General features: G+C 38.3%; 1 protein-coding gene across 2 annotated transcripts in view; it reads left to right on the forward strand.

The window, feature by feature from the left end:
* The window catches only part of LOC127638682 (coiled-coil domain-containing protein 136), a 37,002-nt gene extending 20,976 nt beyond the window's left edge, over positions 1–16,026 (forward strand). The window contains exons 5-10 of one of the 2 annotated variants that reach the window (XR_007969891.1): positions 858–1,169; positions 7,155–7,272; positions 8,789–9,065; positions 10,745–10,879; positions 13,475–13,540; positions 15,890–16,026. Coding sequence is in view for 1 of the 2 variants with exons in the window: in XM_052120316.1 (XP_051976276.1) it covers positions 858–1,169; positions 7,155–7,272; positions 8,789–9,065; positions 10,745–10,879; positions 13,426–13,530 (947 nt within the window). In the remaining variant the exon portion in view is untranslated. Of the gene's footprint in view, positions 1–857; positions 1,170–7,154; positions 7,273–8,788; positions 9,066–10,744; positions 10,880–13,425; positions 13,541–15,889 lie in introns of both variants that reach the window. The other variant, XM_052120316.1, reaches the window with a different exon arrangement.
* Positions 16,027–16,521: the final 495 nt, after the last annotated feature.

The following is a 16,521-nucleotide window of genomic DNA, read 5'->3' on the forward strand; positions in this document are numbered from 1 at the left end:
GATAGTTTTCCAGAAAAGCCCCTGTGGAGTAAAACTGTGAGAAGTTGTGACAGTCTTTTGCCTCTTGACAGCTGGCTGAGCTGAGTGAGTCCTGTAATGAGATGTGAAATGAAGGGCTGCACTTTTTCACTTCAAAAGTCCTCACTGACTCGCTTTTTTATGTATATACTCTTATCTTACATGGAGTTATTTGACAGCTAACAAGCTTACAGAAATGTATGCACAAATACATCAACATTTTTCATTAGGTGAAAAAAGGAAAAGTTACTTAGATATTCATACACAACAAATTCATTATATAAACACAAATCGAGGCAAATCGGCCCTCGTGTCACCTGTGTGTCTGTTTATACATTTATTGCTTAAGTCTCTCATAAGATAATCCACAAAACACTTTCTGTCTTTTAACTAGCCTTCTTTGTGCCCTTAGCATGGCAGCAACTTTGTATTTTTAACTTATCAGGAAGTTGTTTAGGCAACAATAGCAATACATTAAAGAGTTGTATTAATCTCACTTATTTCCCAGTCACTTTAATAAAGTATAGATTTCACTTGCATAAAAGTATCAGAAAGTGCCATTGTATTACTCCGGTATTATTTCTTGGACTTGGTTCATGGTAATGGCATGTTTTGGACATGTACCATGTACTACCATGGTATTTTTTGTAAATACCATTATATATGAACATAGTACACATTCAGTACCATGATAAATATCAAGGTACAGTGGTATTACCATCCAATACATCACTGTGCCATTTAACCACCAAGGGTTTACCAAATTTTTCAGTAGAAAAATCTATTCAGTTGGCTAAAGTAATCATCCACAATGTTTTGTCCTTGCTTCTAACTTGTAGCCCAGCTGCACTCAGTACAAGAGGAGATAGTCAGCCTGGAGGAGGAGAAGGCCAGCGAGCTGTGGGAGGCACAGGAGGAGCTGCGTGCAGCGCAGGAGGAGGTGCAGGAGCTGCAGCAGGCGGCGGAGGAAGCCGCAGCCGAGAGGGAGAACGATATCGCCCTGCTGCAGGAGGAACTGTGCCGCCTGCGTGCCGAATTGGAGCGCCTGCGCAGCACCACGCAGGAGTATGAGATGGAGTTGACCTTGCTGCGAGCCGAGATCAACATGAAGAGCCAGCTCATTGAAGAGCAGGAGAAAGCAGGAGAAGAGGGTCAGTTCGGATAAATGATACAGAGTTTGTTTTTGGCCTTTTTGAACTTTGCGAACACTTTTATGGGCGATGCGAGTTAGATTCCAGCTCAAGTTATATTCATTATACCAATGTCCTCTCTTGTCTGAATAATAACAGGCTTGAAATATACAAACCCCCCACTAGTATCTAAATGTCCAAAACACATTCCGCTTTGCTGGTGTTTCTTTTAAGCACGGATCAGCATCAAAGGTCTCTGCCATCCTCCTCAAGTATTTAATGTCTCTATTATGTTGTAAACTATTCTAAATGTTCTCAAATGGGAAACTCAGCACATTGAGAACATTTGCTTTAAACTCTTACAGGAGTACATTACATCTAATGAACAGTTAGATCATGCGTCAGGGCAACATTTGAGTGCAGACCTACCCAAAACTAAAATCTGCAGTTGGCAGGTTGGGCCCATTATTCCAGGAGTGTGCGTGTGGAAGCTTACAGAGTATCTGAGATCTCTGTGTGCTTTGGCACAATCTTGCCCGTATGTCAGCTTGGATGCACCCAAATGCAAAAGCTAAGTAGTTTGAAATAGTGTGAATGCATCATTTCTATTTTAGTTTTCTTTAAGCAAGATCACAGTTCACATGACAAGAATAATTGATCAATTAATATCAGGAGCTTTGCACTTATTCGTACTGTAGTGTTTGTTTGCACACACACGTTTACTTTTATAAATAGGGAAATAACATGCATGTCTATAGTTTTCATGTAAAGCTAATTATAATAAATGTAGACTGACCCTAACCTAATCCCAACCACAGAAAGAATTTCCATAAGGATTTTCCTAATGAGGACTTCTCTGAATGTTTCCAAAGAGAGGTATTGCCACATTGAGATTACTTTTGGTAACAATTTTGTCCCAAAATATAGCAAAGTATGTACGCTCACAGAGTACACTCACACAAGCACCCATACACACACAGTTTTAAAAGTTACATGTGCTGTTAGTAGCAGAATTGGAGTAATTTTTTCCAGACCTCAGACCATGTGTTGGAGTGTTTGCGTGTGAATCTGTTTGCCAGCTGAGCTTTCTCCAGCAGAACTTTCCTTTATTTTACTCAAACTCATTCCAACTATCTGACAATCAATTTCTGATAACAAATAAACCTAGTGCAGCTCTGCAGATATTTCATCATTGTCTTTTTTTTCCTGTTGGCTTCCTTCCCAAAAACAACATATCCGAACGAAAGAAACTTTATATTTGGGCTCTAATATTACCCACAGTGCGCTGCCATTGACAAATGTATGTGTATTACAACTGTTGTGCGTTCCTTCAAGGTTTGAGTGCCTTTATGACATTCCGACAGAGTTCAGGACCTCCATGGAGTCCCATTTGTCTGAGCTGTAGTGCTAGTGCTGATGTTTTTCACTGCCTCTGGGACACTGAGGTCTGTTTACTGCTCCCTTGGTGCTGTTAACTTTACTATATTAAGATCTGTAAAAAAAAGTGCTGCTGGAGGGGCCATGCACTGATCACAGAAAAGTGTTCATCAATTACACACCAGATACTTTGATTTAAGGTTAAGTTGACCTCAAAATTAAATTCTGTTATACTTGTGGTCACGATCTTGTTGTTTTAAACCCATATGACTTCATGGAACACAAAAGAACAATTTCTGAGGAAAATCCTGGCCAGTTCTTTAATCTCCAAAATAAAAAAAGGCTCCATAAAAGTATAATGAAGTGGTCCTTTTGACTCATGATGTATGATGCAAGGCTTCTGAAGCCATATGATGGCTTTGTGTATGGAACAAGTCATTTTCACTAATAGCCTTCCTTTCAAGTGAGCTGTTATTCACTGCGACCGGATCATGGATCATGGGCATGAGCTTTTTGTCATTTTGCCTGGACATTTTTCAAAAATTCAGCTTTAGTTTTCCACAAAAGAAAGTCGTATAGGCCTAGTTTTGGAATGAAATGAGGAGACTTTTAAAATACTTTTTTGGGGGGTGAACTATATCTTTAATGCATTCGTGTTTCTTCTGATTTTCGGTTAGTTGAGTTACAAATATTAACAAAGTTGTTTATCAATCCATGCACTTCTGGTGGTTATTTACCCCACGTACACTTACAGTATAGGCCTGGCTGACATAGAGTGTCAACTTGCACAAACAACTGCTTGTGAGTTGTTTGTGCAAGTGATTTCGATTGGAGGCAATGCTCTTGGGGGTTGAATGTTGCACCGTGGGGGATGTGCAAGCCAAACATGACTTCTGATTGACAGGTCTGACTGCTGCAGAAGGAAGGAACTGGAACGGTTGTTTCCATGGAGACTAGTTGCAGGGTTTGGTGTGTATTTACAGCTCTCTGAAATGTGTGATATTTCACAGATATCACATATGAAGTGCCTACATATTTTCTGCTTGTATAATGGTACAGGTGAAACTCGAAAAATTTGAATATTGTGCAAAAGTTCATTAATTTCAGTAATTCAACTTAAAAGGTGAAACTAATATATTATATAGATTCATTACAAGCAAAGTAAGATATTTCAAGCCTTTATTTGATATAATTTTTATGATTATGGCTTACAGCTTATGAAAACCCCAAATTCAGAATCTCAGAAAATTAGAATATTACATGAAATCAATAAAAAAAGGATTTTAAATACAGAAATGTCGGCCCTCTGAAATGTATAATCATGCATATGTACTCAGTACTTGGTTTGGGCCTCTTTTGCATTAATTACTGCCTCAATGCGCGTGGCATGGATGCTATCAGCCTGTGGCACTGCTGAGGTGTTATGGAAGACCAAGATGCTTCAATAGCGGCCTTCAGCTCTTCTGCATTGTTTGGTCTCATGTCTCTCATCTTTCTCTTGGCAATGCCCCATAGATTCTCTATGGGGTTCAGGTCAGGCGAGTTTGCTGGCCAATCAATCACAGTAATACCATGGTCATTGAACCAGGTTTTGGTACTTTTGGCAGTGTGGGCAGGTGCCAAGTCCTGCTGGAAAATGAAGTCAGCATCTCCATAAAGCTTGTCTGCTGAAGGAAGCATGAAGTGCTCTAAAATGTCCCGGTAGATGGCTGCGTTGACTCTGGACTTAATAAAGCACAGTGGACCAACACCAGCCGATGACATGGCTCCCCAAACCAACACAGACTGTGGAAACTTCACACTGGACTTCAAGCATCTTGGATTGTGTGCCTCTCCATTCTTCCTCCAGACTCTGGGACCTTGGTTTCCAAATGAGATGCAAAATTTGCTCTCATCAGAAAAGAGGACTTTGGACCACTGAGCAACAGACCAGTTCTTTTTTCTTTAGCCCAGGTAAGACGTTTGACATTTGAAGCCCATGTCCAGGACCCGTCTGTGTGTGGTGGCTCTTGATGCAGTAACTCCAGCCTCAGTCCACTCCTTGTGAAGCCCCCCACACATATGAATGGCCTTTTCCTGACAATCCTCTCCAGGCTACGGTCATCCCTGCTGCTTGTGCACCTTTTTCTTCCACACTTTTCCCTTCCACTTAACTTTCTATTAATGTGCTTTGATACAGCACTTTGAGAACATCCAACTTCTTTTGCAATTACCTTTTGAGGCTTTCCCTCCTTGTGGAGGGTGTCAATGATGGTTTTCTGCACAACTGTCAGGTCAGCAGTCTTCCCCATGATTGTGAATTCAACTGAACCAGACTGAGAGACCATTTAAAGGCTCAGGAACCCTTTGCAGGTGTTTAGCTGATTAGAGTGTGACACTTTGAGCCTACAATACTGAACCTTTTCACAATATTCTAATTTTCAGAGATTCTGAATTTGGGGTTTTCATAAGCTGTAAGCCATAATCATCAAAATTATATCAAATAAAGGCTTGAAATATCTTACTTTGCTTGTAATGAGTCTATATAATATATTAGTTTCACCTTTTAAGTTGAATTACTGAAATTAATGAACTTTTGCACGATATTCTAATTTTTCGAGTTTCACCTGTATGAAATAAGCATATTTTGGTGCAACCTGGCCTTTACAGTATTTTACTTTTAGACAGTGGCTGAGTTCGGAATATCATACTACCATACTAATAATATTTATTTTATTGTTTTGTGGTAATGTAATATGTGTACCGTGAACAGTATCTAAAAAATCACAGTATGCATGGAATAACTGAATGACCAACAACATTTTTAGCATTTTTAAATGTATGCAGTATGGAAGCAGAACACATTGTGTGTAGAATAATCTGTTCCACAAAGTAATGCTCTTGGAACTTGTTCCATTTAGAGTGTGATGAATTAATTAAACATGCAACATAATGAGTTCATCTGACAACAATTTAACACTACTGTTTTGAAATGTTTTGCTACATGAGGCATACTGCTGCTCATATAAATTGTTGGTAGTATATAGTATGTACTCTGTAGCAGTGTTGGGTAAAGTTACTTTTAATAGTAACTCGTTAGAATATTGTGTTACTCCTTAAAGTAACTTAATTAAATTAAAACTTAATTAATGTAACTTAATTAAAAACGTTACATTACTTTTGCATTACTTTGCATTACTTTTTACTCACAACTACTTTCTCTACTGCTGTGCTATGCATTCCATACAAATACGCCATGCATTTCATACAAGAAAGCGACATTACAGGTCATGCTAGCTACTGTACACTCTTATCAAAACAATATAGCAAACAAACAGATATTTAGAAAGTAGGTCTTCACGTCATAAAAAATGAATAAGTCAATAAAGAATCAGTAACAGGAATATGTAGGATTTGTTTTTCCATCAACATGGCAGCCAATATGAATATGAAGAATAAACACTGTCTTACCTAAAGCAGCAAAGTCCATCACTTATCATGTGCTGTGCCCATCGGCAATGCCCAGCCTGATCTCCCATATGATTCGTCAAGTGTGTGCCGAATTTTCCTTTAGTTGAAATCGGTATACGTTTACTGATTTTGAAAAAACTGCCTCCAGAGGCTAAAGCGGTAAGTGTTTCAGAGCAAATGTGACATTCATTTATATCCACAAGTGGGAATGCCAGTCTAACATGTTCAAGAAATAAGTCTGATGAATAAATAAATATTTTTCACTTAAGTCATCTCAGTACATGCTTGTTTCGAGTTGATCCATGGTCCACGCCACAACTTCAAAGGCGCATGTTGACAACTTTAATGGAATCGTTTTAATGCTACCAAAATGTCATAAAAATGGTTTGTATCATGAATCAATCTACTTGTTTATTATAAAACAAAAATGTTGAATATTTTTAGAAACTAAGATATTTTCTCTGCATATACACACTTGGAGTCACTGATCCAGAGTCAGCTTTTCTCATGCCATTCTCCCAGTTACAGGGAGCTCTAACATGGAGCAGTACAGCTGCATAAGTCTGTGAATTGAGTGAGTATTTCACCCTGTGTATTATGTTGTGGCCAGTGGAAGACTAGTCTTATAATCCCTCTATAATTTTTTTAATGCAGTGTGTATTAACACATTAATCAATCACGTTTCAATCAGCCGAATGTTGACCTCATATAATGCTTAAACAGCGAGTTGATTGACAGCCGATGTCTGTATCTAAAAGGTGATTGGCTCTTGTACCTGCAAGGCAGGACTTCCTTTCTACATCCATTGACTGTTGGGTACTAGAGCTTCTTGGTTGGGCATTCCAATTTCTCCCATTCATTTAAATAGAAGTGATTTATCTCTGCTAAATAATCTCTGGCCTCACACTCTACAGAACTACAATGCCAATCATTCTCCCCTAATTTCACACTTTTATTCCTGATTTCTTAAAATACAGGGACCGTAGATGTATACAAAATGTAACTCATATATTATGGTCTAAAATAAAATAAAAATTGCATTACTTGGTACTCAAAGTTATCTGACTGCTTTGAGGTATGCAGTAAACATTATTCTGGGATTCTATTCCTAACATTCCAGTCTATTTTTTTTTTTTTTCCATTTTGACTGACATCTGTTCCTGTGTTGTGATTGGACAGGTGAGGTGGATCAATTGATGGAGGAGTGTCGTTCTTTAAAGGACGAGTGTCAGACCCTGAAAAATGACAACAAGCAGCTGTCTGAGAAACTGGAGATGTTGGAGCAACAGAGAGCCAGGTGATTGACCAAATGACCTGTCAATCAGCAATGAATTATGCAAACTCTTGTGCTTATTAATGATGTCCGTTGAAACATTAAGCCGTAATTTGTTTATTTTATTTATTTAAAACTATTACTAACAACTATTATGAAAGTGTTTCAAAGCAACACGAAACATTATTGACTGTATATTTCATTTTATCCACAAGTATTGGGAATGAGATGAGAAAAAGCACCAGCTGACTAAAATGAGTTAGAGCTATTTTAATTAATCAATGCTTCTGTGACTGTCTAAATTGGACTTCAATCTGTAAGTAAAACAATTATTATTTAAATAGGCTGTCATGTTTTTCAAATTAGTGTGACTCCTAGATATTTCAGTTCTATTAGTCATATTTCTGGTGATTAAAAACAGATTAAACCTCCGATAAAGAGGCTCAACTGATTTTGCTTCAGGATCCAGATTTTTCATTGGAGGTCAAGTGACAACCCAACACAGAATTGAAATGGTTTATAGTCCAAAAATAATACAAACATACATAAAATCAGCCATTGAATCATATTAATATTACCTGCCCAATTCGGCTAGCATCTCCAAAGTGACAGATAAATGTATGGTAAAATCCCATAGCATTTGATTGGATATGCAGCATTTGGCACCAACATCAGAGATATGGGAAGTGTTTTCTCCTCCCTTTTACTGTAAATAAGCCTATTTAGCCTAAAGCCTATATGTGAAACTTATTTAGATCATAACCAAACAGTTGAGAACCAACTAAAACTACATATAATTGTGTGTGTAACTATCTTTGTATGTGGGAGAGAGAGTCAGAGAGACAGTGGGACACTGAAAGAGAGATGAGATAGATTTTCTAAGATTTTGAATAAATGATGATGAGAAAGAATCAGTGATGAGTACTGCAGTGCGGCTGTCACACAGACACACACTTACAATATGAAGCAATGCTGCAAAGAATATAGCAAGAACTCACAAGATAAAGTATAACACATTAAATAGATATGTACAGTTTGTCAAGTCAATCTTTGATGTTGTCTTGACAAAGCCCTGCCTGAAAGTTTTAACTAGTTTTATAATTTTGAAGTATGATGGATATGCAGACATTACAGCAAGACAAACATCCAGCTAGCTAGCTAAATAAACAGACTGTCAGATAGATAGATAGATAGATAGATAGATAGAATTTTGACAACTATTCTTTGAATAACAAACATGCCTTTAGCTTATTTGAAGATGTAAGTCTATGGGATTTTTCCCGATTTTTCTTTTTCTTTATTGTCTGCTGTGCAAAAACTGCCAAGTTTGATGGATGTAGCTTGAATGCTCTAGGAGGAGTTATTGTGTAGGGATTTTCAAAAAACCCTGAACAAAGTTTGTAAATAACACTATGAAGGCTTTGTCAACCCAACATGATAATCCACTTTCAAAACAATACATCCATTAATGCATAAACATGCACTACAACCTGTGCATTCATCTATATTAAATGTATATTTTCTGTTTCCTTCCTGATAGCTCCGCTGACATATATCTGGCCCTGAAATCAGAGCAGAATGATGGAGAGAATGACAATGAAAACCATAGAGAAAAAGAAGTGAAGGCAGAGGGTTGCATCAGCATGTTGGAGGCAGATCAAGGTGGGAATTGGGTGGATGCTTATACCCAGAAGAACATCTCGTTTGAGGGGAAACCCGTCACTCCGACGGGCAGGAGTGGAGGCTTCTCGGAGGTGTTCTGTCTTAGAGATCAGCTGAAACAGGCTGAGGAGAAAGCATCACGGGTTCAGAGAGAGGTATAGTACATCCAAAGACTGACTTTTACATTCACCAGTTTGACTGGCATGATCAGATACATTTTGCTAGTAAACAGTATGGCTATGTAGGTCCACCAGGTAGACCAGCACCAAAACAGCACTTACTACTACGTAATCAAACGGGAAATCGACATGTTGCTTCCGAATGTTGATGCACCCCGATATCGACCCCATTTTGCTGAATTGCTGACAAGCTCGTTCCCCCATCTCCTGCGTTACTGACAAGCATTATTACACATATTTTTTGCATAAAATCTGTTCACATTCCCCATGGCACTACTTAGAAACCAGGAAGTTATTTCATTCACTAAGACTTCAGAAGATCTGAAGGCATTTACGGTAAGGCAACAAAGTAAGCAATGATGCTCCCTGGTTTTGACGGTGCACTGTGGTAAATTTTACAGAGCGAACGTTTCAGTGCACTGGAAAGATTTTGCTATTGTGACAACCCTAGAAATTGTAGACTCCCTGATCAGTGCTATGACTACTGGACTAGAGAGCTGTTTTAGACACACCCTATATTAAAGGTGCAGTATGTAAGATTCAGAAACCCTTGTTATTAATGGCACCTGTGGCTAATAAGTGAACTGCAGCTGGCTACCTTTCGTGCGCTAGTGCACACACTCCATTGGGACGTGAGCGAGCGAGCATTGACCAAAACAATGACGTAACGTACAAAGAGACTGAACACGATTCACCGACTTCATGCTGACAGATGAGGTAGCATAATTAAAATAACACAGCTATGATTGTTTTACTATAATCTTTGAGAATGTATTTTATATTTGGTTCTCCAGTGCTGGAACAGGGCTAAAACAAAGTGTGGATATAGGTATGACTATGCGAGACTGCAGTTTGAAGTAATCGCTTTTCTTTGCATGATGCATTGACTGCATTTATACAATACCCTATGTCAGTGTTCACTAGCTAGCTAGCTTTAACAATAAATGTTAGATAAATTTGGTGGATGATGATAGTAGTTGTTTATAACTTATGAATGGAGCATTTGCATTATCTTGAACATTGTCTAGCATTCATTTCATGTGTTATTGTAGTTTAGCTAAAATGACACATAAGTTATATTTCACATGCTTTGCAGTTATGTAACCTTACCGGCCCAATAAGAAGAACACCAATTCAGGGTCTGTTTTGATCCCCAAAGCCGAACGAAGGTCCCTCCATGAATCTAATGCCCTGCCGATGTTGACTAGTTTTCGCTCGACCATGATCACATTCCCGCTTAGCCAGACTGGATTCAGTAGATAATTTTTGTTCTGTTTTTTGGCTTACACTGAGTTTTTGTAGGAGTCTGTGTTGTGCAAGGAGCCGGACGTTTGCTGGATTCCATCTCTAAGATAACATTACCTAGTGTTGCAGTTTGTTGTCACATCTTTTGAATTTTCCCGGCAAATGTGACCCGCTCGCTTTGCATTAAAATCAGTCTACAGGCTTTAATAAGCTACCTAGGAAGTCCTTGAAGGGCTAATTTTTTTAAGTTGCGTTACAAGCCGTTCACACATTGGCAAAAACAAAAAGGTGAATATTACATGAAAATTGTTACATATTGCACCTTTAATGCGCCAAGCTGCTTACGTTGCAAACCCAACTTAATTACTTGGCAGAACAATTTAATTTGATTTATTGAACATTGGTTGCAGTGTGAAGGTCTAAAGGGAGAGCTTCAAGAACTCCAGGGGCTCTACGAGAGCAGCCAGCAGGAGAGGACGGAGCTTGAGGCGGAGCTACAGCGATGCAGGGCGGAACTTGATCGGCTGGCTGGAAAGAAGGCTCAGGTGAGGGGGTCATCAAGGGTTAAGACATCAGTCATAACACACTGCTTTCTCTCAAATCCACAACAACAACCACTCAAAAACTTCAGACAGTGGTTTGGGAGCGTGTGGACTTTATAGGGGTGAAATGTGACCTCAAATAAATCACTGTACTGCACTCACATGTTGCCAACAAACATACATTACTCACACAGCAAGTAAGGTGAAATATTCTCAACAGAATGACACCATGACTACATGTTTGTCAGTGTTTGAAGGTGCTCTGTACATTACTAACATTTGAATGCTGTTTGACGGATGGTCATTTCAACAGTGCTTGTCTTTCAAAGTGCATCCTGTTTTAATCACACTGTCTAACTAAACCACTCTGCCAGTTTTGGTCGAGTGTGTATGTTTCACCTTGAGTTTCTTTTTGCCCTATCAAACACATTTATTCTGGGCTGTGTGTGTTTTCACATCTTGTGTTTGTCGAATCTCTTGCAGCTAACTTGAGTATTCCTAATCCACTGTAGATTAGAAGCAAATTAATTAAACTTCCTTAATCTGCTTTTGTGCGTGTACAATGTGCACTGACATAGAGGGCGTTCTAACCTCCTGTACTGTCTAATCACAATGACTTAAAATGAGCCTTTCCAAGCCTGATTAATTCCTCAATCAAATTAGTACTTTAATCGTAACCACAGGGAAGAGTTTTCCAAAAGGTCTGTCCAATCGGAGTATCGTGTCCCATGTCAGTCATCCATCCTCCATCGTTGTAGTTTAACTGTATTGTTAACCCCTCACTCACACTCTTCTGATGCCTACAATTCTCATGAATGTTCTTGGTTCAATAATTCAATTACCATGGAAAATAGTTTTGTCTCCGTTTGTAAAAACATGTTGACAGTTTCACAATTACAAACTACCAGTACAAATTTACTAATTCTTTATCAGTACTGTTTTCCACATTTTAAAATAATATTGAAGCCATCAAAACAATTTAAAATAGTTTCAGCTATACGATTCATATTTCTGTGCAAAATTAATTTCAAAAATTTAAACACGATCTGAAACACATGAAGTGTGTTCAAACTTTTGACTGGTAGTGTACAAGGGGCAAAAATACTATGATTTCTCTCAACGTGCATTTTGTTTGTTTTTACAAACTTTGGGATGACTCCAATTCATTTTCCATGGTAATCAAAAGCCTGTCACACATGCGGTTGCTAGATATAACCTGGAACATTCCTTTAACAGCAGCCTAGTCTCATAGAATGAACATTATTGCAAACTGACTTTTACGTGCCAAATTCTAAGTTTCTTCGCAGTTTCCTGGTGAAATTAAGACTGGAGGTGCTACATCAACTGTGTGTTTTATTCACTTTCACAATTGCTGATTATGACTTTATAAACACGTATTTGTATTACTCAAACACTGCTACAGTATGTTATGATATCGAAACACTTTTACTCCAATGGATAATTAGAAAAATTATACATTTTAACGCTTGTATTACATATACACCTATATTTACAAGCTTATTCCATGTGATTAGCTTGCACAGTAGCTCATCTGAAAGAGTGTTGTACTTTGGACTTGGAGAGACACGGTTCAAGACCAGACAAGCACGCAAGTTGACAAGGGAGACGAGAGTGTCATAAAAGCGACAAAAAACAACGTGGTTGCTACAGAAAATGTGCTTTTCATTTCTCATTTTGTTTTTGGATCGGGTAGGTTTAACTGTAGGTTAAGGGTAAGGATGTCTGTTTTGTTTCTACCTCTCATTTGATTTCAGATCACTATTGTTAGGCTTTGGTTAAAGTTTTTGTTTAGTATTCACCTTTAAAACTTCAAATATTACATAATTTCACTCGCTTCTGGCACCCCCTGCTGGACATTTCACTGGAAAATTGCAGCAAAATTTGTAATTATATTTTGTTTAGCAAAAATTTTGCTCATAATGTTCATAAGACCAGGCTGTTTAATAGTGTAGGCTGGGCTTGGCAGTGTGGGCAAGGATCTTTAAATGCCAAGATGGCGACCTTGGCTCTGTTCATTAGCCGGAGGGTCAAAATGAGTGCAAGGTTTCCATTTTGTGTTTAACCATCTTTGCTGTGTATCTAATCTTGGTGTACTTTCCTGTCTCCCCACTCCCCTGTTGTCTTTCATTGCTCTGTACTTTTGCTTTCTGACCACTGAACACCTACATACCATAATCAACCATACACTCACACTGCACAATATGAAATTCCAAACAAATATGTTGATACTTAATAAATTGCTTATCTATCTATCTATCTATCTATCTATCTATCTATCTATCTATCTATCTATCTATCTATCTATCTATCTATCTATCTATCTATCTGGTTGTGTTTTGGTCTCCCTTTCATCCTCACACTCCTTTTTTTATTATTTTCCATGGTTTATCTGTTGTTCGACATGTGCACAAACCTCCAATGTGTAACCATTTCTTTCTGTTATATCTGTTACATTTTTCTTTTGTTTCTCTCACCACCTCTTCCTCCTTTCATCTCTCCATCCCTGCGCCCCTTGTGTTTTTCCTCAGAGCTCCACTCCTTCGTCTGAGTCCCCTATTCTCTCCATACCCTTCATAGGAATGGTTGTAATAATGGGCCTGATATGGTGCTGCTGGAAGGAGCTCTTATCCTAAAGGGGTAAAGGTATGGCTTTGCCTTTTCTTTCTCTAAGAGTACAGAGACAAACATTTTTGTCCCTCCTGTACTGTGAAATTCATCTCTATCCTGGTCAGAAATGTGTCTTTTTATAAGCCATAAGTAATGGTTGTAACTGTCATTGTAAACAAGCCTGTTTGACTGTTTGACAAAGTTTCTAATTCTTTACAAGGGCCATTTATGGATGTGCACATTGTTTCACAAGCCTAGTTTTCCGATCTGTTGTGCAGTTATACAGTCCGACTGGCCAGCACCTTCTTAAATGGACACAGAAGTTGCAAAGTTAATTCTTGTTGCAAAGTTGCAGGACAGACTTAAAAAAACAAAACAATCCTGGGCTAAGTTCAGTGGCAGAACAAGACTTAAAGGGTAGCTGACATGAAATAATTTTGATATGTATTGTGGTGTGACATGCTGTTGTACTCCATCTAAAACTATTTAAAATACATTTGAGTAACTCATTGATAATTGTTTTCTACAAAAAAAAAAACAAATGGAAAGAAATAGGTGACCTAATAAATGGATGTGGATCATACATTCATATAAAATTGTACTTAAAATCTTGATGTTGATATTAAGAACTGCTTTGATTCCTGCCTGAATGCAGGTTCAAAATCTCCCTAAATGGAGTAGAAACATTTAAGTTCCATTATGGAGAACAATTAAAAAATAGGTCAGCACTACTGTAACAGTATCATTCTTTGAAAAAAAAGCAGAAAAAATAAATACAAATATGAAATGCATACTATACCCAAAGGGAGATAACTTTTTTTAAGAAATTTTGTTTGTACTAAATTAGTTTGTACTCATGTAGCTGGGACCAGACAACTTAAATATGGTCACTCTTTCTTCGAGCCAATCACCTGAGCTGTAAATGGCATGTGAATATTTAATCCGATGTCCTGACATGCTCACAATATTGATTGACTTTACGGCACAGCAAGAACGCACACAGTCCCAAGCCCTTCATTGGCAACTATTCTGAACTCTGACGTCCAAGGCAGCAGACGGGGAACTTTTTTGTTTAATTTTGTGCTTTAAAGAGCCCTCCAAAAAATTTGGTCTTTGTCAAAACATCTATTATCATAATATGAAATACTTTGCTGTATATTTTGCTTGCATTAAAAATATTTTGTCATAATACACTGCTACTTTTGAATGGCCATCAATGGAGAAAGATGCTATTTCACAGTAAAATGTTGCAGTTATGGCATCTTTCAGCAGGGGCAAACTGGACCATGCTAACCAGTCAAACCTTGACCCCTTGGTTGGGACGGCAGAGTTTTATTCATCATGGACATATTTCTGATGTTTTTGATGGATTGTAAAAGGAACAGTGGAGCGTTGTCACTCTCTGTAAAATCAGACCACATGACATGAAAACATATTTAGGCACCCTCCGAGATTTAGATTAAGATCCCATCCAAAACACATGACACAACTCTGATTTCAACCGCACTGCCTTCTGAAGCCAACACACAAACTCCTTTGATTCCTCTGGACAGGCATGTGGTTTCCACTGCCAATCTTACAACTCCAGATGGTGAGAGAGAGAGAGAGAGAGAGAGAGAGAGAGAGAGTATCTAAGAGTGAGTGTGCGAGAGTGATTGGAGTGTTTACTGGATCATTGCTCTTGACTTTGTATCTTTCCAGGTTCTGGATGGGTATATTTAGCTCTCATGTCCAGTGCTATTACAAAATATTATTGGAAATAAACAACAAGTACTCAGAAGATTCATTAAAACCACATTTGCAGATCCAAATATTGACCAGATTAGGGTTGTGCAATATCATGTACCTTTATTTGTGTGTGTGTGTGTGTGTGTGTGTGTGTGTGTGTGTGTGTGTGTGTGTGTGTGTGTGTGTGTGTGTGTGTGTGTGTGTGTGATTATTTCAGTTTGTGTAATGCCACAATTAAAAAAGCATCAAAATCCTTTTGGACTTCAAAGTTAAAGACCCTATGAGGTGGTTTGTCAAGCTCTGTTTTCTTTCCTTTTTTGACACATTTCCTGTGGAAGTGTTGGGCTCATACCTTTATTTTATATAGTCCGTAGGATTTATCTGTACAACATTGGTTTAGTGCATTATGAGTTGTCAATGTTTTTGTCAATTTTAAATTGTGTATATCTGCTAAACTTTTATAAGTACATTAACATATAGATGACCTGAAGCTAACAAACGGACTAAAAACCACAAAACTCTGATTTTTATTTCATGGGTTCCTTAAATCAGTGTTAAAAGACAAAACCTTTCAAAAATCTCAATTGACCTCTCTTGACTCACGATACATGTGACCTTTGCCCTCTGATTTCATTCTCTCCCTCCTGTCGACCTCAGGAGAGTGAGGGAGACTGGAACCTGGTGATGTTTGTTGCCATGGCAGCGGCTGCAGTTCTACTCATTCCCAGTTTGACCAGAGCTTTGGCCTGAGGGCTGGACAGGAAGTGACCTCATCATCAACCATCAGCTCAACCAATTGCCTCACCCTGGTACCCAATTCTACCATCTTGACCACATTGAACCACCAATGGAAACTGAATACCATTGTTTACCTGCATCATATGGGAACACAACAACACCTGGCTTCCAAAGTTGATGCTTTTCGATGTGCATTGTGCTGGTTGTTTGCCATCTCAATGGCTTTGCTTTGCTTTTGTAGATAATCATATCAATTTTAACCAGCAGTGCTACAGACACTGACGTCATTGTATTAAATGGTTAAAATGGAGAAGAACTCCAGGATTCTGATTGGTCCAGCTCCCCACTCCAATTCATAATTAATTTTTCGTCCATAATGTATGACTGGCAATTTTAAAGGTTTTCCAGATACATTTTTGATAGAACATTTGCACATTTTAAAGCAGATTTCAGATCTCCTCTGGGACGACATGGATTCCGTTCTTCATCAACAATGCTTTGGATGCCGCAGATTGCTTTTTGCTTCATTGCTTTTCATTTAGGTAGGAGCA

This window comes from Xyrauchen texanus, chromosome 47 (genome assembly GCF_025860055.1).
Source record: "Xyrauchen texanus isolate HMW12.3.18 chromosome 47, RBS_HiC_50CHRs, whole genome shotgun sequence".
Lineage (NCBI taxonomy): Eukaryota > Metazoa > Chordata > Actinopteri > Cypriniformes > Catostomidae > Xyrauchen > Xyrauchen texanus.